We start from the raw sequence: 25551 nt of genomic DNA, 5'->3' as shown, positions 1-25551 counted from the left end.
AGCTCCATGTGCAAGGTGGCAGATGTACTATCACAGCACAAGCTGCGATGGACTGGGGCATCAGAAACCCCCAGGACACTTGAAGTACTGTAGAGCAGCAGTTCCCAAACTTCATTGCGTTGTGACCCCTTTCTGACAACAAAAAATACTATGTGACCCCAGGACGGGGGACTGAAGCACTAGCCCATCTGAGCCCCGCCACCCTGGACTGGGGTGCCAAAGCCTGAGCTCCACTGCCTTGGTCAGGGAGCCAAAGTTGAAGGACTTCAGCCCCGGGCAGGGGAGCACCTGACAGTCAGGGCTGAAGCCCTTGGGCCCCGGGCAGTGCGGCTTGGGCTTGGGCCCTGGGTGGTGAGGCTCAGGCGTTGGCCCCGTGCCCCAGCAAGTCTAACGCCAGTCCTGATGACCCCATTGAAAGGGGGTGGTGACCTATTTTGGGGTCCTGACCCAGTTTGAAAACCGCTGCTGTAGAGGGTTAATGGAGCTGCAGCATCCAAACAACCCCCTGTGGCTGTGAGGAGACAGGTGGTCTCTGCCACTGTGCACCTCAAACTGGCTCCATTCCCTCCATCCAGGGCTAGGCAGGGGGTAGGGTGACCAGGTGTCTGTTTTTTTACTGGAACATCTGGTCGAAAAGGGACCCTGGCAGTTCCGGTCAGTACCGCCAACCGGGCCGTTAAAAGTCCAATCAGTGCTGCTGGGGAGCTAAGGCAGGCTAATACCTACCGGTCCTGGCTCCGCACTGCGTCCCAGAAGCGGCCAGCAGAGCAGGCTCCTAGGTGTGGGTCGGGGAGGACGACAGACGCCATGGGGCTCTGTGTGCTGCCCCCACCCCGAGCACTGGCTTTGCACTCCCATTGGCCAGAAACAGTGGCCAATGGGAGCTGCGGGGGTGGTGCCTGCAGGCAAGAGCTGTATGCAGAGCCTCTTGCTGTACCTCCGCCTAGGAGCCTAACTGCTGCTGGCTGCTTCCAGGGCACAGCGTGGAGTCGGGACAGGCACAAAGCCTGCCTTAGCCGCCCCGCTGACTGGGAGTCGCTGAAGGTAACCCTGCGCCCCATCCCCAAACCCAGAGTCCCCTCCTGCACCCCAAAACCCTCATCCCTGGCCCCACCCCAGATGAAGCCCTCCCCCTGGACCCCAGCCCCCTCCCACACCCTGAACCTCTCTATCCCACCCCAATCTAAAGCCCCCTCCTGCACCCTAAATCCCTCATCCCCAGCCCCACCCCAGAGCCTGCACCCCCACACAGAACCCTCACTCCCTTGCACCCTAACCACCTGCCCCAGCCCAGAGCTCCCTCCCACATCCTGAACCTCTCTGCCTCACCTAGGGTGACCAGATGTCCTGATTTTATAGGGACAGTCCCAATTTTGGGGTCTTTTTCTTATATAGGCTCTAATTACCTCCCACACCAAACCCCTCATCCCCAGCCCCACTCCAGAGCCCGCACCCCCAGATGGAGTCCTCAGCCCCTCCCACACCCCTACCCCAGCGCACTGAACACGAGTGAGGATGCGGCTGCCTCAGTTAGCAGAGGGGGCTGAGCTCTGGCACGGTGCTGGAGCCTGCCCAGGTCCAGGGATCAGCCCTGTTGGCCCCGATGTCCGCAGCCCAGCAGATGGAGGGCTTGACCCGGGCCCCACCAACACCTCCGCCTGCCGCTGGGCCTTGTCTAGACCAGGGTGTAGCTAGCACCAGCCAACTCAGTCTGAGCTAAGCTGGCCTAAGCGGCACCAGCTGCAGCCGAGTCCCACGCTGTCACTGCACCCACACTGGGGAGCAGCGGGGCTGGGCTGGCTCCCCTACCTTCTCCTACTAGTCAAAACAAGCGTAATAAGGCTGCTGCCCCTTTAAGAAGCGTTGTGTGCCTGTGAGGCCCCCGCCGGCCAATGGGCTCGTAACTGAGCCCCGCGCGTGCGCCGACTGAGAGCGGGGCCAATGAGCTGGCAGGATGGAGCCTTGCGTGCCTCCCGTACACCCCATCTCTCCCGGCTGAGGAACCAATCAGCTGCCGAGCTGGGCAGTGAGCTCGGAAGCGGTCGTCGGCCGCACCCGGAGTGAGGGGATCAGTGGCGCAGCGGGAGGCGGAGGCCGAGGCCGGCGGGGATGGTTGGCCGGGAGAAGGAGCTCAAGATCCGCTTCATGCCGGGGCAATGCGAGTTGGTGGAGGTGAGCGGGGTGCCTTGGCGGTCCGAGCGCTGGGGCAGGGGTAGGGCGCGTAGAGCGGCCGGGGGGGCCTTAGGCCGGCTCCCCGCGCCTCCCGGGGGCAGTGGCGGGGCAGGATCGGCCTGTCCCGTAGCAACCACTGGCGGGGGCTCTAGCCACCGTGACCGACTCGCCAGATCCCTCCCCCGCGGGCGGCACCTGCGGCCTGTTTCTAGTCCCCCTCCCCCCGATAGGCAAAAACTCCGTAGAGCCATCGCCTTGCGTCGGCACCGCATCGGGCAAGCTCCCGGCTGGGTCGGGTGGCGCTGTCTGCCCCCACCCCTAGCAGCGGGGCTCGGGGAGCGGGACAACTACCCCCTTGTGGCTGACTCTGACTGGAGACCTGGCTCCCAAGTTGCCTGCGCGCTCATCAGCGGGACTGCCCAGCTCCACCCCAGCTCTCCAGGCCAGCCAGGGTCACCTAGTGCCCCAAACAAGCAGCCCACTGCACAGTGAATCCCCTCGTCTTGAAATAAGTGTTCCTGCTGCCATGCCTGATGTAGCCCTACACCAAACATAGCCAGACAGCAGTGCTCATCAGTACTGCATTATAAACCTCACTGGACATAAAGAAGGAAAACAAGTTTAATTAGATTTCTGGGCGGTAAGAGGTAGTTATTTATGAAACTGTTATCAGATAAACTGATGACAAGGTTCTTTCAGCTTCCTGTTCCTGGGGGAGTAATCTCTTTCTGCATTATCTAAAAGTATGTATTCCATTTACTTGAAGATAATGTTACATTTAGTGAGATCCATTACTACCACTTCTGTTGTATATGCTCTTTAGTTTGATTTTAATAAATCAGGCTTGTGCCTCATCCAGATGTTCACCTCCGGGGGGGAACAATAGCACTCGTTTTGTGATGGTCTAAGACTCCATCCTTTTTAAATTAAATAAATTAAATTAAAGGAGATATCCTATCTCCTAGGGACTGGAAGGGACCTTGAAAGATCATCGAGTCCAGCCCCCTGCCTTCACTAGCAGGACCAAGTACTGATTTTGCCACAGATCCCTAAGTGGCCCCCTCAAGGATTGAACTCACAACTCTGGGTTTAGCAGGCCAATGCTGAAACCACTGAGCTATCCCTCCCTACTGGGGAAGAAAGGGAGTCATTGTTCACAAGATATTTTCTGTATAACCACATCACCAATAACTTTGCAAACATCTAAAGGTAGACATGGCATACAAAAAGCTCTTGCCACTTGTACAAATGGCTCAGATTTTGTGTCAGAATTTTTTTTTTTCTGAATAGTCTAAGGGCACCAGTTATATCATTTGAGTCCCCCGAACTTTGCTGGAGACATTGGCCTGGGATTAGAATTTAGAAATTCTGACTCCTAGTAACTTGCTAGGTAACTGTTGTGGTCATACCTTTTTCTTTAGCTTGAGAGAATTTACAAGCTTCATATACTTGAATGATCTGGGACCCGTCTACCTTTTTATTCCATCACAGCAGTGAAGAACCTAAGGAATGCTTTTACTTTGCAGAAGAATGTTTCCAGTGCAGGCTTCTTATTTGAATTTGCTGCTTTGGAAAATCCACCTGTGCCTATTTGGTTCTGTAGGTTTTCATTGATTGATGGAACATAGGTTAATGACTAATTTTCTCATAATTTCGTTTTATATTCATATTGTAGCAACGTTTTTACTACTGATTATAGGTGTCTTTGTCTTTAATATTTGCATTGTAGTTTTTAAATACTGTTAGAAGTGTTTTTCAAAATTTTGGTAAATAAATGAGATTAAATTTCCTTCTAATCCAGGGGTGGGCAAACTTTTTGGCCCGAGGGCCACATATGGGTAGGGAAATTGTACCCTGGGCCATGATTGTAGGGTTAGGGCAGGGGGGTGTGGTGTGCGGGAGGGGGTGTGGTGTGCAGGAAGGGGCTCAGGGTAAGGGTGTGGGGTGCAGGAGGGGGCACAGGGCAGGGAGCTGGGGTGCAGAGCGTGGGAGGGGGTTCAGGGCAGGGGGTTGGGGTGCGGGCTCCAGCCTGGTGCTGCTTACCTCGAGCAGCTCTGAGGTGGCAGCAGCACGCAGTGGGGCTAAGGGAGGCTCCCTGCCTGCCCTGGCCCCGCGCTGTTCCCGGAAGTGGCCGGCATGTCCGGCAGTGACTCCTGGGGATGGGGTGGGGCAGGCAGCTCCGCCCTGCCCTCGCCTGTGGGTACCAATCCCAAAGCTCCCATTGGCTGCGGTTCCCCGTTCCCAGCCAATGGGAGCTGCAGCGGGTGGTGCCTGCAGGCAAGGGCAGTGCACGGAGCCTTCTGCGCGCCCTCTCCCTTCCCCTCAGGGACATGGTGCCGGCTGCTTCCGGGAGCAGCTTGGAGTCAGGGCAGGCAGGGAGCCTGCTTTAGCCCTGCTGCGCCACAGGGCTGACAATCCCGCGGGCCAGATTGAAAGCCCTGATGGGCTAGATCCGGCCCGCTGGCCGTAGTTTGCCCTCCCCTGCTCTAGTCAAATGTTTAGATATGTTCACTTTTCAGTCTTTACAATTCAAATATATCAGTCTTTTAATCACTGTTACTCTTTTCTGAGTTCCCATTCATTTTTGTTGTTGAGGGTGTCCAAAACTAACTGGATTATTCTGAGGATAGTCTTGATGGTGACTTCCCGGTTCTGATATTTATGTGCATAGTACAGCCCAAAACTGCATTGGTTGCCAATTCATAGCCAATTACTGTGTGTTGTCATCACTAAATTATATTAGCTTTGAAATTTAAAGGATTTTAACAGTTAGATTGCATCATTGTTGTCATGCTGTCAAGCTCATAACTCCTTATGTAGTCTAGATTTCATCTAAAATATTTTTATAACAGTTTCAAGGTGAAAGCTGAAACTTTCCACCTCTTTTGAAAACTCATACTCTTAAATTACATTCAAGTAGTGTCTACAGAGGAATGTTGTCTTTTAAAATATTCTGTTTCTCAGCTTTTGGTGTCATTGCATATTCATTCTTTTCTTTTTATCTGAAAGAAAGATCTCTGATTTAAAGTTCTTTTGATCTTATTTCAGACTTTACTGTTAAATAACTCAGTTTAACATCCTAGTTCGTGCTTCAAAACTTCCTTTGCCTCTATCCTCAGTGAACACTGAACTTCTAGAAGAGTGAGACATATCTGTACAGTGCTTTATTCTACCACTCAAATAGTGGGTACAGTTGCAAATTAGCTGGTAATGGAACTTTTATATTCATATTTGGAAGTGTTTGAATGCAAGTGACTGCTTCTCAATTATAAAGAGTGCCTGGAAATCCTGGCAACAGTAAGGCTTCCTTGAACAGTAACTTGAATCTGTTAATTTGATAAAACTTGTGTGTAACGGAATGACACTCAAACCATTACAGACTACTCTTTATGTTGCTTTATATTTTTAACTTAAGTCGTATAGAGAGAAATCTTATCGGAAACCTTCATAGCCATAACTAGCTTTTTGGATGTATCCTCTAATCAGGCAGGACTACAGTAAAACTCAGGCTGACATTCAGCAGTCATGTCAGTTTTAATATTAAAATCAAAGTATCCACCCTCTTGTAATTTGATATAAAATGGGATTGGTAATTTTAACAAGCTCAAAAAAGAGTTAGCAGACCTGTGCAGTTTAAGTTACCTAGGCACAGCATTTGCCAGACATAACTTGAATATACACCTCTACCCCGATATAACGCGACCCAATATAACACAAATTCGGATATAACGTGGTAAAGCAGTGCTCCGGGGGGATGCTCACTCCAGCGGATCAAAGCAAGTTCGATATAATGTGGTTTCACCTATAACGTGATAAGATTTTTTTGGCTCCCGAGGACAGCGTTATATTGGGGTAGAGATGTATAATATTCACCCCTGCCCCTTTAGCTAGAGAAATGCAGGAGCAAACAGGAATCTTTTCTTACAGAAAGGGGAATGTGGAGCAAAACCAGGAGTTAGGATTTAAGCTTCCATATCTTCTGGTTTTAAAGGAAAATCTTCTGAATGGGTTCAGATAGGGTGTTGTCATTCTGAGTCTGCAGAAAGACCGCTCCAGTACCTCTGTAGCTGATTTCCCAAGGAACCTTAAAATTGACAAGACTTGTTACTTCCATTGGTTCTGTTCACCCTGTCAATGCTGCTGCTGACACACAAAACCATGAACACCAGCAAAGGCAGCCACTGGATCTGCTTGCAGAGCAAACATTGTTGCTTCAGGGAGGCATTCAATAAAGAATCAATGCAATGCTTATTGTGGATGGGTTATGTATAGAGGTTGGAAAATCTGATCTATTTCATACTTAGAATAAATTTGTTCTGAAACTATGGCAGATGTCTGCTATCTGCTGGCAAGCTGAAAAGACCCATGATTGTTTATCCAAAGCTGTTTGAAATGGTTTCTGGTCGTAAACTTGCTTACTCATTTGTGCAAGGTAGAGTAACAGAATACAAATTGCATCTACTTAAACTGTTAAAGATTATCATTTTGCTTAGATTTCATCTGATGTGTTCTCCGTTTCTAGTGCAAATTTAAATGAGCATCCAATTTTTGACTTGTAAATTAAGAATGATTCTCTAAAACATCATCCAGTTATCGGACTAAATTTAAGAATACTATATTTTTGCTTATAATTATAGGGGAAGAGGCTCACAACCCCTATATTGAGGTTACTAGTCACTTTTCATTATTAAAGATTCTTGCACTCTCCATTTTGTATGTAATTTATATAAGTTTATCTGTAGGTAATCTTGTTAAGCACTGAAGTATGCTTTAGTATACCACATGGACATTTGGAGCAGGTTGAATAATCAAAGCATTTTTCTGATACATCTTGTTCAACTAAACATGAATTGTGTGAGTATTTTATTAATTATTTGCCTGAAATATTCAATTTACATCTCAATTCTGCAGTGAGTGCCTCATGGGAATACCTCTGCAGAATCCTTTTGTAGTGAATGGGACTCTTCCTGTGTACAGAGGCTGCCCAGAAGGAGCTCATTGCAGGATTAGTTCACTACTTTTTCAACGAAACATTCAGAGCCAGATCTTCAGAAGCACTCATCACCCAGCAGTTCCTGTTGTGCAATGGAGCTACTGAATTATGAGCTCCCTTAAATATCTGACCCTTTGTTTTTGATATTTTTTCATTCTTTGTTCACCTCTGCTGACATAAATAAGTTTATGAATGAAGCTTTGCAGTTCAGATCTCTGAAATGTGTATCTATATTTGCTGCTGTAACATTATCCTATGCTTTCAAGTATTTACATTTTACAAAGCTTTATAGGGCTCCATGTATCACTTAATCATTACATTTTTGAAAACAGTGAAGAAAGCAAACCTGAATGTTTTTCAGGAATAATATGATGACACTCATTCGCGCTGATTATAGTTGCATCCAAATAATAAAACATTAACTGAGACATTAAGTATAATGGAAAGAAATAAAAATGTGTTTTCTTTTTCTCCCCCCCACCCCCCAGGAAGATGTTGATATTCCCAATAGACGTGTTCTGATTACAGGAGCTACTGGGCTTCTTGGCAGAGCTGTGTACAAAGAATTTAATGAAAACAATTGGCATGCAGTTGGCTGTGGATACAGTAGAGCTCGACCCAAATTTGAACGGATTAATCTTCTGAATTCTGTTGAGGTTCATGACATTATCCAGGATTTTCAGGTAAGATTACTGGAAGGCAAGAAGAAGCAGACAACTTGCCATATTGCACTGGAGACTATGTGTATCCTTCATTAAACAAATAAGTTTAATCTGCCTTACACCATTTAGCTCATATGATCCCAGTGGCACTCTAAAATCCTCTGAGGTAGTAGTTTGGAAGAAGATAGTTTTGTTGTTCCCCTAATTTGTACAGTGACTACTCTGTGTTTGCGTAATATCCCTAGATACAAAATCAACAGCAAGTCAGTGTAAAAACACACATTTGGTAGTTAAATAAAAAGCTGTTACATTTCTGTAATGATTTGTATGGAGACACTGCAATGTTACAATAAGGTTTCATTGCACTAAAGATACAGAATAATTATTTGTATACCTTGTTTCTCTCATGGCAGAAATCTCCTTGTAACAGTCAATGCTGTGTTTCACAAACTTCCAAGCTGTTTCATAGCTTCCAGTGAATAACTTTTTAAAATGCTTATTCTAGAATAAATAGGGACCTAGCCTAGAAAGAGTTATAAAGCTCTTGTGCCTGGTCTACACCTGCCAAGCAAATCATTTATGAACTTTGCATTAATACCATTTAAATCTAATTTGGTTAGCATTGTTTAATTACCATTGTGGATGATTGGGTATTGAGTCTAACCCATATCATCTTTAACACTCAGATGAGAACAAAACTCCTTTCTGTAAGATAGATATTATTGAGGGTCATGACTGCAAAATTACTGAATGAGATTCTTAGATATTTATTGTAAAATCTTAAGGCAGCTTTATTCTATTGCATTTCCAAAGGAAAGAGAACTCTTTGAGATTTCACAATAAATGATTGTTGTGGAGCAGTGCCACAATTAAATTATAATACTATTTAGTTTCTCTGTAGATGACAGACCTGGTTTCTATGTTGAGGGCACAATTGCTATTTTTTTATTTTGTTCCTCATTAAAATTGAGTCTTTAATTTTCAGCCTCATGTGATAGTGCATTGTGCTGCTGAGAGAAGACCAGATGTTGTAGAAAGTCAAGCAGATGCTGTTTCTCAGCTCAATGTGACTGCTTCAGGGAACTTAGCAAAAGAAGCAGGTAAAGAGACAATGAGATGGATTCATTTTTTTTGCCAGGATACTGCATTAATTTATACAGTGGCATAAGTATGCATAACACTTCACACTTAAACAGCCAAGATCCATCATTGCCTCAGCAAGCTTTCTATCTAGCTTATTTAGGTGAAGACAACACATGTGTATGTGTGGAGGATTAGCAAGGTGACAAAGTGAGGGAATGAAGGGGTGAGAAGGCAAGGGGGATAGTTTTGAATCTAGAACATGCATTTTTTTTCCATCCATGACTGTAGTTTCGTACTGAAAGTATGAATTATAGTGAATTTGAAATAAACAGCGTACAAATGTCTTTAGGTGCAATGAATAGCAATTTCCCCCTTTATCTCTAAAGGCTCATAGTAAGTTTTCTTTATTTTCCCCCCACACGTCTTTTATCTTAGCTGGAGTTGGAGCATTTCTGATCTACATTAGTACAGACTATGTGTTTGATGGAACAAATCCTCCGTATAAAGAGAGTGATGCACCAAATCCCCTAAATCTTTATGGTAAAACTAAATTAGAAGGAGAAAAGGCAGTCCTTGAAAATAATGAAGGTAAGAATACAATTTAAATACAATTGAAGTTTTTTTCTTCTCACTTTGTTACAGATGAGCTAATAGGTCATATTAAATTAATAAAATCATAGAATCTAGATTTGAAAAAGACCTATTAGAACATCTAATCTAACTTCCTGTCCCTGTGGGATTGTTTCCTCTTTCCTACCAGTGGAATCTAATTTTCTTTGCTGATGTTCCTGAACTCCGTAGCTGCCTTTGTATTATTTCTATTCTAATAGTGTTTGCAAAACCTCCCAATTTAGTATCATCTCTGAATTTTAGTAAGATGCTGTTTGCTCCCTCTTCTGGATTGGTAATGAAGATAAGACTGGACCCAACACTAGACACCTTCCCCAACTCAGTACTTTGCTGTGTTTCATAACCCTTTGGTTATGGTCTTTCAGTCAGTAATCACTGTAGCAGTCTTCCTATGTAAGCAGATTTAAGTTGATTTTGAGTAAGATACCATAATACACCGAATCAATTGTTTTACTAAAATCCAAATAGTACATGGATCACTCTTTCAACTATTAAGTTTGTAATTCTATAATAAAAGAAACCAATCAAGTTTGTGTTGCAAGATATTTATATATTTGTATTGTGAATACTTCTATTTACAATTAGGTTTTTAGTGGCTTTTCTTATATTTTTGTTTGTTTGTTTTGAAGCAGTGCAAGATCACTTTGCTTCCTTTTAAAAAAAACAAAAAAACCCAACAACCCAAAATGGTTCTTTGTTCTTACTTCACTGTCTCAGTTTTGATAACCTTTCAAAACTGAGAGTGTCAAAGCAAATGGTAATTCCCTTGCTACCTTACGCCTTGGCTACACTTGCAGATGTACAGCGCTGTGAGTTAAACCTGACTTCGTGCAGCTGAGTAGGGAAAGCGCTGCAGTCTGTCCACACTGACAGCTGCCCAGCGCACTGTCGTGGCCACATTTGCGGCAATTGCAGCGCTATTGGGAGCGGTACATTATGGGCAGCTATCCCACAGAGCACCTTTTCCCATTCTGGCGCCATGGGTTGTGGGAAGGGGGCGTGGGTGCGGGGGATTTTGGGTCCTGTCCCAATGCCCCGTGATGCATCGCTTCGCATCCCAGAAATCCCTTTGTTTCCGTCCACCTTTGGCGCCATCTTTCAACGGTTTCTGTGCAGCGCGATCTGTCTGCGGGAAATGGAGTCCGAACTGCTGAGGCGTATGCTGACGAGTCTCGCCAGCACGTCACGTTTGGCTGTCGAACTATTCCTTAAGATCCAAAGTGAGAGTGAGGGTGAGGAGTCCGATGATGCTATCGAGCCGCGTAACACGTACGCCACGAAATTGCTTGTGCATTCACGGACATGCTCAGCACCGTGGAATGCCGCTTTTGGGCTCGGGAAACAAGCACCGAGTGGTGGGATCACATTGTCATGGAAGTCTGGGATGACGAGCAGTGGCTGCAGAACTTTCAGATGAGAAAAGCCACTTTCATGGGACTATGTGAGGAGCTTGCCCCCACCCTGCAGCGCAAGGACATGAGATTGAGAGCTGCCCTGCCAGTGGAGAAGCGGGTGGCTATTGCAATCTGGAAGCTGGCAACTCCAGACAGCTACCGGTCGGTCGCAAACCAGTTTGGAGTGGGAAAGTCGACCGTTGGAATCGTGTTGATGCAAGTTTGCAAGGCCATTAATCGCATCCTACTCAGAAGAACCGTGACTCTGGGTAACGTGCAGGAAATAGTGGATGGCTTTGCACAAATGGGTTTCCCTAACTGTGGAGGGGCGATAGATGGAACGCACATTCCTATTCTGGCACCACCCCACCTAGGATCCGAGTACGTTAATCGGAAGGGGTATTTCTCTATGGTTCTCCAGGCGCTTGTGGATCACCATGGGCGTTTCATTGACATTAACACAGGCTGGCCCAGAAAGGTGCATGATGCACGCATCTTTCGGAACACTTGGCTGTTCAGGAAGATGCAGGCTGGGACTTTTTTCCCAGAGCGGAAGATCACAGTAGGGGAAGTTGAAATGCCCCTTGTGATCCTTGGAGATCCCGCTTACCCGTTAATGCCGTGGCTCATGAAACCCTACACAGGGAGCCTTGACAGCAGCAAGGAACGGTTCAACTACAGGCTGAGCCGGTGCCGAATGACTGTGGAGTGTGTCTTTGGCCGTTTAAAGGGCCGCTGGCGATCTCTGTATGGGAAGCTGGACTTGGCCGAAAACAGCATCCCCGCGGTTATATCCGCGTGCTGTGCCCTCCATAATATTTGTGAAGGGAAGGGTGAAAGCTTCACTCAGGCATGGACCTCCGAGGTTCAACACCTGGAGGCTGAATTTGCACAGCCAGAGAGCAGAGCTATTACAGGGGCCCAGCGCGGGGCTGCAAGGATTAGGGATGCCTTGAGGGAGCAATTTGAGGCTGAAAACCAGCAGTGATATCTGGTGCCCTGCACGGGAGTGAAGTGCAGTAGTTCCAATCTTTAGGAATCAGTGTTTGCTAAGCAGACTTGCAGTGCCTGTTTATTTCCTGTGCTAAGGAGTCTTTTACTTTATGCAATAATAAAGAATGTTTTCAAAGCCAAAGAATCCATTTATTGAAAAGAAAAAAAAATCTTTTATTGAAAAGAGACAAGGGGGTGGAGTGGGGAACAGTACAATCACAGTTTCGCGTATGTCCTGTCTGGTGTGCTGTGCAGTGAGTGCTGCACTTCAGGACAGCTATACTGCATGGTGATGGGGGTTGAGTGCAGAGGGTAAGGGTCGTGGTTTTCAGGGCTGGGTGGTGAAGATACTGGTGTTGGAGGGAGTGGGTGACGTGAAGAACACGGAAGTTGGGGAAAGTGGGTTGGAGGTGACAGTGGGGCACAACAGAGTTTTGGGACAAGGGCTGTAGGGGGGGGGGGTTGGCGTTCGCGGTACTGCTCCTCTTTCTGCATGGCTACCAGCTCCTGGATAGTATCTGCTTGGCGCTCCAGGATGCTTATGAGCCTATCAGTGCTTTGCTGCCGGTGCGCGGTGCTTTGCCGCCGGTGCGCTGCGTTTTCCTGGCGGATCCTGCTTTCTCTCTCCCTCCAGTCCTGTGCTTTCTCATTCTCTTTAATAGATTGCTGCATCACTTCTTGCAGCATGTCTTCTTTGCTTTTTCGCGGTCTCTTCCTGAGTCTTTGCAGTCTCTGAGCAGGCGATAAGAGGGACGGCTGAGGTCTCAAGGTTGATTCAGCTGTATAGGCAAAATGCAACATTTAACAGAGGCAGCATTGTTTATACCAGACAGAGTAATGATTTCCCCCGCACTTAAGGAGTAGAAAACACATAGGGTCTACACAATAGCATAATTTTCACGTCCAAAACAGAGCACACATATCCCACGGGAGCCTCAAAATGGTGAGTAAGGGGGACTGATTGTTTCAGGGCTGCACTGTCCTCTGGGTTTTTGTGCCTTGGGGAGAGCCAGCAGCTTCAGGGGGCACCTACACTGAACACTGTCCCAACATTTTCCACAGGAGTTAGTCCTGGACGATATCTCGCTGCTGAGGGTGACCTGGGAAGCAAGGGAGGGTCTTCTACTGCAATGCGGCTTCCGCCCTGGCCCATATGCAGCTTGCCTGTGTGCAGCAATGGTCCCCCCCCACCCCTCGCGGCACAGTGGCGCGGACACGTTAGCCTGGCTGGGACAAGGACCACGGTGGCTCTCCCGATAAACCTGCGCAAGCGCATTGCCCACGTTCTGGATGAGACATTCGAGGAGATTACCGAGGCCGATTACCGCGATGTGGTAAACCACATCAATGTGGTAAACCACTATTCCGCATCTAGGCATGCGTGCCTAACCCTCCTCTCCCAAAGAGCCCGCACCGAAAAAATTCCTTCCCGAAAAAAAAACCCGCTTACCGGGAACCTGCTCTTCTGTTTGTCCTCCACCAAGTACCGGCCGCTGCGACTGGCTACCTTCCTCCTGGCTCGAGAAGAGCTCCTGGCTGCATGGCTCCAGGGATTCCGGGGTGTCTCCGTCCGGCCCACCACCATCACTCCCGTTTTCCTCCTCCTCCCACACCGGCTCTGAAGTGTCCATGGTGGTGCTCGGAGTGGAGGTGGGGTTAACCCCAAGTATCGCATCCAGCTCTTTGTAGAATCGGCAGGTCGCGGGGGGAGCACTCGAGCGGCCGTTTGCGTTGCGGGCTTTGCGGTAGGCACTCCGCAGCTCCTTCACTTTAATCCTGCACTGCAGGGCGTCCCGGTCATGTCCCCTTTCCATCATGTCCTTTGATACCTTCCCAAAGGTATCGTAATTCCTACGGCTGGAGCGCAGCTGGGACTGTACAGCTTCCTCCCCCCAAACACTGATGAGGTCCGGCAACTTGCCATTGCTCCATGCTGGGGCTCGCTTGGCGCGTGGAGGCATGGTCACCTGGAAAGATTCGCTGATAGCACTCCACACCACGCCGGGCTGAGCAAACAGGAAGGGGATTTTTAAAATTCCCGGGGAATGTAAAGGGTTGGTCACATGGTTGGTTACCTGAGGGTAGGGCAGTAGAGTTTGAACTGATGACCAGAGTGGCTAGAACAGGCATTGTGGGATACTGCCGAATAATTCTGGAGGCCATTCACAGCGCATTGGGCGGCCACACTGGCGCCGCAGCGGCAGCGCAATACTCGCTATTCCTCTCGGGGATGTGGAGTACATGCAGCGCTGCAACCACGGAGATACAGCGCTGCAAATGCCTTGCCAGTGTGGACAGGGAGTGAGTTACAGCGCTGGGGAGCCTTTATAGCGCTGTAACTCGCAAGTGTAGCTAAGGCCTTAGGGAGTATATCATCCAGGCAGCAGTCTTGTATATAGTCACGCTTTGCAAGTGTTCGTTAATGAAAAAATTTCTTATACTGTCTCAGCAACTTATATGATGATCTTCACTTCCTAATTGCCTAAATTTACATATTTTCTTTGATGATGATTTTTTTTTAAAAGTAGCCACTTGAGTTAATTTAATTCCCTCTGTTTACTAATTTCTCACTTTCTCTGTAATATTGTCCCCCATCCCCTCCTACTCCCCACCATGGTTCCCTTGTGAGTTGCCTTTTTTTTCCCCCTCTCATTCTTTTTATGTTGTCCTTATCTTTTCTCTGCAAGTCTTGGGTTTTCACCTTTAGGTGTCTCTCCCTGTCCATTAACAGTACAGCTCACTGGCATTATAAACACTTTGAATACAAGTATTAGCTATATAAATGTCTGCTTTATACAAAAAGGAATAGATGTCTTTTGGTGTAATTTTAGCAACTCTAATTTACTGTATATAAATGTTCTCAGTTCTATATGAAATTTGAAAACTTCATATTGACTAAAAATGAAATGACAGCAGACCGTACACAATCACAGTTAATACTGGTTTTCTTTTAGGAGTGTGAATATATGTAATGTTTACCAAATGTCTAAAACAATTTTTATTCACATTCTGTAATTCTGAAATTCTCTTGGTTATTCTCAAGGGTTCATTAGGTCCTAGCTATTCATAGTTTCCTTTTAACACTTTAAAAAAATATATTTTTCCTCTTTAGGTGCTGCAGTGCTCAGAATTCCTATCTTATATGGGGAAGTAGAAAATCTGGAAGAGAGTGCTGTGACTGTTATGTTTGATAAAGTGCAGTTCAGTAACAAATCAGCCAATATGGACCATTGGCAACAGAGATTTCCCACCAACATCAAGGATGTAGCCTGTGTTTGCCGGCAGCTATCAGAGAAGAGAATGTTGGTGAGAATTTTTGTTTTTTAATTTTCCCCTCCCTGCTGTGGTACAGTTCAGTATCAAATTGAAGGCTCTGGTTCTAATTTTCAGTGCACTGGGCTGATCCTCTGCTACTTCAATAACCGCTTCTCTATCCATGACCCTCCATGAGTGTTGTGCTACTTGGGAAATGATGAAATTGTAAGTTGCAAGGATGAGAGTGGGAGAGCAGGACACACAGCTTTCTTATCTGTTTGCGCACAAGAAATTATAATGACCATGAATCTTGCTGTCTCCAGGACTAAAAATGCAAGTCATCAGTTCATCACTGTAGTATTTCTACAATAAATTGTACAAAAAAACACAAAGGGAAGAAAATTTAAGATCAACATTGATTAGACTTCATGGTGGACACAGTTCTTTAAGATGCTCATGCAATGGTGCTGAGTGTGGTATAAAAAATATTTGATGAAGCTGCAGAGAGACAGAAGGGGGTGGATATTGATAGGTCGGGGTTTCAGAGAAACTGTAAATGCTCCAATTTCTCTGAAATGGAGCACGAGCTCTCTACCATCTTGTACCTTCTTATACAACCCTCATTAAGCCGCCACTAGAGCTCTTCCAGCTGAGCTGTCAGAGTAGGACCATGGAGGAGGTATTCATATGTGCAGATAACCCTGGTAATAACATTTAGCTGCTGTAGACAGACTCCAACTGAGAAGGTAAGAAGGCCAAAGAGAAGCCTGGGGAAGCACTCCCCTGTAACAAGTTTCAAACATGCTGGGCCCAGGAGTGCATTTTGGGGCTCAAAATCCAGGAAGCATTAACTGAATTTTCTCTAATAATCCCAATTTCAAACAAACACAGTTCAGGGGAAATAAGGGCTTAGAGGGCTAGCCAGGAGGCAGTAGCTCCCAGTTTAAGAGGGAGCAGCCCAGAATCTTTATGCAGAGTGCACACTTCAGAGTTGTGCAGGCTCGTTCAGTTAATCTGTCCATTGTGCGCACTTCTAGACTGTACATATTCAATGGATGGTTTTCAAACTCTCATAGTTCTGCAAAACCAAAATAAGTTGGTTTCTCCCCCCCCCCCCCCAACCTGGCAGAAGTACAGCTCTCCAGAGAGCTACTTACATGTCCAAGAGCCATCTTTCAACCTTTAGCTGTTTCTAACTATCCCAGTCTCATCACTCTTCTAAAAACTGCAGTTAGAATTTTTTAAAATGGTAAGTGTATTTTTCCAATTTCACTCAAAACTGGCAGGCATAATTTCCCCAAAAAAACTATTGATAGGAACCATGCATGGAAAAATTCATGTTGAAATGCAAAATTGTAACTTTTCAGCAAGCTGCAAACATGTGGAAACGCTAAACTGAAATTGTCTTGCAATATTAGCTTTGGCAGTCACTACCCAGAAATCGCTGTGTGTGAGGTGACAAGTAAATTGACTCAAAGTGTGGTATTCTGCACAGCCAGCCATATTATGTGGACAGGATTGGACTTGTCAACACCTATATATATAAAAAGTTATGCCTTTGTTCAGTCTGAGTACTTCTACATCGCCTCATTTGATGTGAGGGAGAAGAGGGTTCATGGTGTCTGTCACACTTGCATTATTTGAATTTTGATAAATGATTGGCTTAGAATGGATTTTTCTATACATTTAACCTTTTCTGTAATGTGTCATCTTTAAGAGTGCATTCAATTGATGCACAGTTGAGTCAAGCGTATTCTGCGTCTCTGAAAAGTCAGGCCAAATATGTGTAGTATCAGGACTGTGCCCGTCCCACTGATAGCTTTATAAGGGCTACATTTTTCACTTCCCAAACATCTGCTCAGTCTCTATTCTGGAAATATATATTCATTCCAGAAATATTTAAATTAATTATTAACTTGTTTTTCAGGATGCCATCATCTTGTTTGAATGTCAGCCTGTACATTCTGTTTCTGTAAAAGAGCCAGCCTGACCCTTCATCTTTGCTTGTTTCTTTCTAGGATCCATCAATAAAAGGAACATTCCACTGGTCTGGTAATGAACAGATGACCAAGTATGAAATGGCCTGTGCTATAGCAGATGCTTTCAACCTTCCCAGCAGCCACTTGAGACCAGTAAGTAATGTTGAGGCTATACAAAAGTATAGAAATTGCTGAATGCTTTCATTTGAGCCACTTTCTTGTACTAAAAAATACAAGTGAGCCACTTCTCCTGATAGTATGAACAATTACATCTTAGTATTGCAATAGGAAGAGTCCCAAAAATCCTTAGTATAGTATGATGTATTGCCAACAACATAGATATCTTCTACTGCAAGGAAATGACAGCTGCTAGGTTAACTGGATTCTGATTTCCTATAACAGATGTATTGTTTCAATCAGAAATCAACTTACCCATAAGTACAGTATATTCTTATAGAAGTGTGCAAGTCTAGTGTATAAAGTACTTCTAGGATACAGCTGGCTAACGCAGTCTTTTGATATTTTTAAAGTGAATAATAACCAAATAGCCAGCTACTTAATTAGCAGTCATAGATTTAATTTAGCATACCTTAGTTTCGCAGACTACTTTTTGTAAATTGAGCAATTTCTCTTAGTAATCAATGACGTTGTAACTAATTTTTGCCTCTTAGTTTTCCTTTAATGAAAAAAATCTCTCTTCAAATTAAGATACAGTAAATTTTGTAATCTCTTTTGTATTGTCATAATGTTTAAGTTACTATTATTTCTTTTCAAATTCCATTCTCTGAATAGGTCTTCATTGTTGAGAAATATCCATGGATATTTAGAATGGTGGATTTAAAAACATTTAACCTTTGAGTTTATGTAAATTTAAACTAAACAGGAAGAAATTTGAGGAAAAGGGGCAAGTTAAAAATGCATAGCACCTCGGGATCAGACTTGTTTAAAAAAAAATTTACTACATATGTTAGTAGTGAGATGCTGTTAACGTCTAGGGTTTATATTTAAAGGTAAAGTGAGACTTACTAGCTCACAAGTTCAGGGATTCTTAATTAGTAAAGTTAGTATAGAAATGTGACATGGAAGAAAGACACCTTACACTCAAAAAACTAGGTTGGTCTGAGATCAGATATTTAACAGCCTTTACTGTTGGTGGATGAAGCAGGTCTCTAAAGCATTTTTCATCCCACGAATATGCACTTCTCATCTGTTATCCACATCTGCTGATTTCCTGGCCGTTGTCAGAGGAGTGGGGATAAGATATGGAAGAGAGGAGACAATGATGTGAAAAAACATTAAATGGCTCACTCTTTACCAGTTCAGACAGGTCTGATGCATTTTGTAGCTGTCTAACTGAAGGGGAATTCTTCCACGTGTCATAAAGAGGATTCACACAAGGAGTACAAGTAAAATGGGATTTTCTGTAGGGTGGTTAATACACACCATCCCTAAACGCTCTACAAAATGAAAATTTGTCTCCCTAGCCTTTCATTGTTCAAAAATTTTAGGTAAGTGGAAAAAATGGATTTTAATTTGAGATAAAGTCTGAGATGGAGAGAAAGGAAGGGCATTTCAGGTGGCAGGAACTCCTTATGTAGGCTCTCTTCTGAAGGGAACAAACCTATTGAAAGCAACAAATGATAGTGTGCACTCATTCTTATTTAGAAGCCTCCATTTTTAACTACATAGTGTTTCTTTTTTTTTTTTTTAAAGATTACTGATAGCCCAGTGGTGGGTGCTCTTCGTCCGAGGAATGCTCAGCTCGACTGCTCCAAGCTAGAGATGCTGGGAATAGGACAACGAACGTCGTTTCGAGTTGGGATCAGAGAATCACTTTGGCCTTTCCTTGTTGACAAGAGATGGAGACAGACTGTCTTCCATTAATTTGTAAACTTTTTAATGAAAGTATGGTATGTGGCACTTTTTTAAAAAAGGAAAAAAATAGTTTTGTATGAGTGTTCTTAAAAATTGTGACACTTATGAGCTTTCATTGAATCAGGTAAAAATATGGTCTTGCACTAGTGAAATTGTTAGCCTAAAAAGCTCAGTGGCAAAAAATGAACCTTGTTTAAAGTGTTTTGTTTTTCCTTCTATTTGTAATGGTCTAACCTAATATCTGATCCTAGTGAATTATGGTTCTTAGTCTTCAGTAACATTTGATGCTAAGTATGAAACAGGTCAGCTGGAGACTTCCTTTGGCTGGAATATACTGTTGATGCTTAGGGTCTTTGCTATATGTACAGTATCTCCTTTGAAGGACCTGGCCAGTTTCTTTATCACCAAAAAAGATTCCACTTTTTTAATTTTAAAGTTATTGTACTAATGTGGGTTAAAGCGAGAATCATTGAGGTTTAATGTTCATTTGCTTTGAGCTTAGATCAAAATGTTTAAAAGAATGTGAAACTTTATTTTTGCAATTACTGAGTGTAGTTTTTATGCTTGAGATATATTTTCACAATGTTATATATCTTGGAACTCCTGCAGCTTCATATATTTGTTCATTGTATGCATTTGTCTCTTTTTAAAGGTGACCTGCCAAGTGTAGGGAGGGGAAGAAGAGAAGGAAATGGGCTTGGCCCCTCCTTTGCTTTGTGTAAAGGCTTGAAGTGTATATTCATTTTCCTGTTTGTTTGTTATACTAGAAACTCAGATCCTATATAGGCTGGAACACTGTGTGGTAGGAGAAGTAGTAAAACAAGGGCATCAAAAAGAGTAAAAGTGAAAACTGAACAATTGAGGGGAAGAAAGTCAAAAACTTGACTACAACAACGTAGTTTCCCCTGTGAAAACTCCTGAGGTAGGCACATACACTGATGCGGAAAGTGTCTTACTGGTGTAATGCCTACATTAAGGGTTTGCTCAGTAACTACAACAGTGTAAGCTCCCTAACGCAAACAAGTCTTAGACTATTCAAAACTTTGTTCTTAACACCTATTTGAATTCAGTGCCCAATTAACATTTCCGAGAATTGATGCATACTAATGTCCTCGTTTAAAGATTCAAACTACCAGTAAGATCTTGATGCTTACAATATGCCTGTTCTGAGATCTTCCAGAGAGACCACAGAAAACTGGATTTGATATTCTAGATTTGAGGCAAAAATAAATAGAGAAAACCTGGAAACCCTTCAGGCCTTTATGGATCAAAAAGGCAGAAGATCACCAGTTTTAAAAATCTTTTACAGGCCAACTTTAAAAGCAGTCCCTCTAATTCCTTCTCTGACATGAGTTAAGAGTCTATGATAAACTTGTTTGTTTTAGTCTGAAGTCTTGATATGTACACAGTAAGTTATATCTTGAAAATGACAATAAATATATGTTGCTGGCATCAGCGTCAGTGGTTGATTCAAGAATTTTTTCTAAATCTTAATTAGGTACAACCAGCTTCACAATCTTCATATGTCCTGGAGGAAATAACGATAAAATCATGTTGATGTACTTCAAGTAAATTTAACTCCCCAGTCATGGGCTAGAGAAATGTTTCTCAACTGATGGGCTACAGCCCCCAAGGGAGGGGTGGAGTGCTAAGTTTCCTGCAAGCTGGGCAGCTGCGTAATAGCCTTTTTAGTGCCGCTCAGGGAACCGCCTGGGAACCACCCGGCCCCAACCTAGCCTGGCCCCCAAGCTGCTGGGGCGGCCCAGACCCAGCCGCAGTGCCCCTCCCTTGGGCCAGACCTGCCGGGGCCGGGAGAGGGGTCCTGTTCTGCAGCCCCAGCCCCGCAACTGCTGCGGCGGGGAGAGGTGCCTCTCTCCCTCAGCCCAGGTGCTGCTGTGGGAGGAGAGAGCTGGGGGGGAGTCCTCTCTTCCCACCGGAGCACCCTCCTGCACCCCAAACTGCTCATCCCCGGCCCCTCCCCAGAGCCTGCCCCCTCCAGTCGGAGCCCTAACCCCCTTCACCATCATGGTCCAGCAAGAGCACCCACTTTATGTCCCAGCTGCTCAGTCATCACCTCTCTTGGGCTGAGACCCATATCTGCATCTACACTTTGCTTTCTCTTTAGAGGCTATAAACAGCATAATTGCCCACAGTTATAAGTTACCACATAGCTTTTTCTAAGCAAGCATATTTACTATTGAGGTGAAAGCCTTAAATAGAAAATATTAAAACAATAAAAGAACCTACAGAGATCACACCTCCAGCAAGGGTTCTGGGAGGTGATGAGTCCTTCAAGTCGACAGAGGCATTTTTCTGTGGTTATGAGTTCATAACAGCTGTTAGCTCAGAACAAGCACCCATCCTGCGCATATCTGCCTGTTTCTTTCTACTGCTTGGGCCTCTGAGCTTGTCCTCCTGCAACAGGTGATCAGCAGACATTGGTTCTCTTTTTAGGGTGTAATTTCAAAAGGCTGTTTTTTTTGGCACATTGCATTTATCTAGAGACTTCCTAGGAAACCCACTTAATTTTGTGTCTAAAAGTTTCTTTCATGTCTGAGACATTATTTAAATAGTTCTTTGAAGCTCAGAACACTTCCAGGGGTTTACCTTGGTTATGTTTCCTTTTTAGAGAAGTTACATATACCTCCACAATAATACATAAACTGTGCATTAATAGACCGGACTCCACTGCTACTAAACTTTAATTCAGTAAGGTTTTTCAAGGGTATTGCAGGATGTTGCAATATTCGTCAGAGGATTCTGAAAGGCAATAAGAAGCTTATGAAGCTTTGAAAATTTTACTACAATCCAGTGCAAAGACTGTCACTCCTTGTATATTCTTACCCTTCAGTCAAGCATTTTGTCAGCCTGTGATGGAGTGGCTGCCCCTCACTGGCAGAAAAGGGGTTAAAAGCAGCCTTAGGGAGGCTGCGCTGGAAGCACTCAATTTGAAAGGGGCTGAGAGGAATAGCCAATCATGGCCTGGCAGGCTAATACAAGAAGGGCTGCAGGGCAAAGCAAAGTTCAGTAGCTGACTGGAGGTTGAGGGGAGAAGACCAGGCTCCTAGCGGAAGGAAGGTGTGCCATCACCCTGGGCAGAGCAGTGCTGCCAGCAAGGACCAGGGGAGCTAGAGAGAGAACTCCTGGCTGAAGTCTTGAGGTAAGGGCGAAGAGGTGCTGGGGGCCACGGGAAGTGGCCCAGGGAAAAATATGGAGAGGTTGGAGGGGACACAGCACATGGTTGCCATCTACAGGATCCCTGGGTTGGGACCCGGATTAGTGGGCCGGCCCCCACTGAGGAAGTAGTTCAACAACTTGCTGAGATATCCACTAAGGGTATGGCTACACTTGCAGATGTACCGCGCTGTGAGTTAAACCTGCCTTCGTACAGCTGAGTAGGGAAAGCGCTGCAGTCTGTCCACACTGACAGCTGACAGCGCACTGTCGTGGCCACATTTGCGGCACTTGCAGCGGCATTGGGAGCGGTGCATTATGGGCAGCTATCCCACAGAGCACCTCTTCCCATTCTGGCGCCGTGGGTTGTGGGAAGGAGGCGGGGGGTGTGGGGCATTCTGGGTCCTGTCCCAATGCCCCGTGATGCATTGCTTCGCATCCCAGCAATCCCTGTGTTTCCGTCCACATTTGGCACCATCTTTCAACGGTTTCTGTGCAGCGTGATCTGTGTTCCATTTCGGTCTGTGGGAAATGGAGCCCAAATTACTGAGGAGTATACTGATGAGTCTCGCCAGCACGCCACGTTTGGCAGTTGAGCTATTCCTTAAGATCCAAAGTGACAGTGAGGAGTCCGACGATGATGTCGAGTCGCGTAACGTGTACATCACGAAATTGCTTGTGGCATTCACGGACATGCTCAGCACCGTGGAACGCCGCTTTTGGGGTCGGGAAACAAGCACCGAGTGGTGGGATCACATTGTCATACAAGTCTGGGATGACGAGCAGTGGCTGCAGAACTTTCAGATGAGAAAAGCCACTTTCATGGGACTGTGTGAGGAGCTCACCCCCACCCTGCAGCGCAAGGACACGAGATTGAGAGCTGCCCTGCCGGTGGAGAAGCGGGTGGCTATTGCAATCTGGAAGCTGGCAACTCCAGACAGCTACTGATCGGTCGCGAACCAGTTTGGAGTGGGAAAGTCGACCGTTGGAATCGTGTTGATGCAAGTTTGCAGGGCCATTAATCGCATCCTGCTTAGAAGAATCGTGACTCTGGGTAACGTGCAGGACATTGTGGATAGCTTTGCACAAATGGGCTTCCCTAACTGTTGAGGGGCAATAGATGGGACGCATATTCCTATTCTGGCACCACCCCACCTAGTATCCGAGTAAGTTAATCGGAAGGGGTATTTCTCTATGGTTCTCCAGGGGCTTGTGGATCACCATGGGCATTTCATTGACATTAACGCAGGCTGGCCTGGAAAGATGCATGATGCACGCATCTTTCGGAACACTGGCCTGTTCAGGAAGCTGCAGGCCGGGACTTTTTTCCCAGAGCGGAAGATCACAGTAGGGGAAATCGAAATGCCCATTGTGATCCTTGGAGACCCCGCTTACCCGTTAATGCTGTGGCTTATGAAATCTTACACAGGGAGCAGTAATGTCTGGTGCCCTGTATGGGAGTGAAGTGCAGTGGTTACAATGTTAGTAGGAATCTGTGTTTGTTGCAGTGCCTGTTTCTTTCCTGGGTTAAGGTATCTTTTACTTTATGCAATAATAAAGAATGTTTTCAAAGCCAAAAAATCCATTTATTGAAAAGAAACATAACTGTTTGGGAATCAGAAAGGGCAAGGAGGTGGGGTGGGGAACGGTACAATCACAGATTTGCGTATGTCCTGCCTGGAGTGCTGTGCAATGAGTGCTGCACTTCAGGATGGCTATACTGCATGGTGATGGGAGTTGAGTGCAGAGGGTAAGGGGCGTGGTTTTCAGGGCTGGGTGGTGAAGATACAGGTGTTGGAGGCAGCTGGTTGTGGTAAGAACCCAGATGTTGGGGAAAGTGGGTTGGCGGTGACATGGGGGCACAAGGGAAAGAGTTTTGGGACAAGGGCTGTAGAGGGGTGCGGTAGTGCTCCACCTGTATGGCGACGAGCGCCTGGATAGAGTCTGCTTGGCGCTCCATGATGCTTATCAGCCAATCCGTGCTTTGCTGCCGGTGCGCTGCATTTTCCTGGCAGATCCTGCTTTCGTTCTCCCTCCACTCCTGTGCTTTTTGATTCTCTTTAAGAGATTGATGCATCACTTCTTGCAGCATGTCTTCTTTGCTTTTTTGCGGTCTCTTCCTGAGTTTTTGCAGTCTCTCAGCCGGTGATAACACGGATGGCTGAGATCTCAAGGTTGCATCTGTAAAGGCAAAATGCAACACTTAACAGAGGCAACATTGTTTATACCAGACAGAGTAATAATTCCCCCGCACTTAAGGAGGGCATACACAGTCTACACAATAGCATAATTTTCCCATCCCAAAGAGAGCTCACATAACCCTCGGGAGCCCCAAAATGGTGAGTAAGGGGGACTGATTGTTTCACGGCTGTACTGTCCTCTGGGTTTCTGTGCCTTAGGGAGAGCCAACAGCTGCAGGGGGCACCTACACTGAACATTTTCCACAGGAGTTTGTCCTGGAAGATATCTCACTGGGAAGCAAGGGAGGGTCTTCTGCTGCAATGCGGCTTCCGCCCTGGCCCATATGCAGCTTGCCTGTGTGCAGCAATGGTCCCCCTGCCCCTCGTGGCACAGTGGCGCGGACACATTAGCCTGGCTGGGACAAGGACCACGGTGGCTTGCCCAAGAATCCTGCGCAAGCGCATTGCCCACGTTCTGGATGAGACTTTTGAAGAGATTACCGAGGCCAATTACCGCGATGTGATAGACCACATCAATGCACTATTCCGCATCTAGGCATGCATGCAGCCCTAACCCTCCTCTCCCAAAGAGCCCGCAAAAAAAAAAAAAAAAGCCGCTTACCGGGAACCTGCTCTTCTGTTTGTCCTCCACCACGTACCGGCCGCTACGACTGGCTACTTTCCTCCTGGCTCTAGAAGAGCTCCTGGCTGCATGCCTCCAGGGATTCCGGGGTGTCTCCTTCCCGCCCCAGCACCCTCACTCCTGCTTTCCTCCTCCTCATCCCCCCACTCTGAAGTGTCCATGGTGCTGCTTGCAGTGGAGGTGAGGTCACCCCCAAGTATCACGTCCAGCTCTTTGTAGAATAAGCAGGTCGCAGGGGGAGCACCTGATCGGCCGTTTGCCTTGCGGGCTTTGCGGTAGGCATTCCACAGCTCCTTCACTTTAATCCTGCACTGCAGTGCGTCCAGGTCATGGCCCCTTTCCATCATGGCCCTTGATATCTGCCCGAAGGTATTGTAATTCCTACGGCTGGAGTGCTGCTGGGACTGGACAGCTTCCTCCCCCCAAACACTGATGAGGTCCAGCAACTCGCCATTGCTCCATACTGAGGCTCGTTTGGCACGTGGAGACATGGTCATCTGGAAAGATTCGCTGATAGC

The 25551-nt window shown here is 45.8% G+C and overlaps 1 protein-coding gene across 1 annotated transcript; it reads left to right on the top strand.

The window, feature by feature from the left end:
- Nucleotides 1-2039: 2039 nt before the first annotated feature.
- Nucleotides 2040-20488, top strand: MAT2B (methionine adenosyltransferase 2B). The gene is made up of 7 exons (XM_024211923.3): nucleotides 2040-2172; nucleotides 7654-7848; nucleotides 8813-8927; nucleotides 9346-9498; nucleotides 15040-15233; nucleotides 17201-17314; nucleotides 18875-20488. Exons 1-7 carry the CDS (start codon nucleotides 2110-2112, stop codon nucleotides 19043-19045), a joined length of 1005 nt encoding a protein of 334 aa, XP_024067691.2. The 5' UTR covers nucleotides 2040-2109; the 3' UTR covers nucleotides 19046-20488.
- Nucleotides 20489-25551: the final 5063 nt, after the last annotated feature.

Source organism: Terrapene carolina, unplaced genomic scaffold (assembly GCF_002925995.2).
Source record: "Terrapene carolina triunguis isolate 2854851 unplaced genomic scaffold, T_m_triunguis-2.0 Scaffold838, whole genome shotgun sequence".
Taxonomy (NCBI): Eukaryota; Metazoa; Chordata; order Testudines; family Emydidae; genus Terrapene; species Terrapene triunguis.
This window is presented reverse-complemented; position numbering and strand designations above follow the sequence as displayed.

What these genes read in the sequence shown, in the direction of transcription:
- MAT2B (XM_024211923.3), top strand. Translation starts at nt 2,110, where the DNA reads ATGGTTGGCCGGGAGAAGGAGCTCAAGATCCGCTTCATGCCGGGGCAA. An exon ending in GGCAATGCGAGTTGGTGGAG is followed by an intron (nt 2,173 to 7,653) that starts GTGAGCGGGGTG and finishes CCCACCCCCCAG; the next exon opens with GAAGATGTTGATATTCCCAA. An exon ending in ACATTATCCAGGATTTTCAG is followed by an intron (nt 7,849 to 8,812) that starts GTAAGATTACTG and finishes TTTAATTTTCAG; the next exon opens with CCTCATGTGATAGTGCATTG.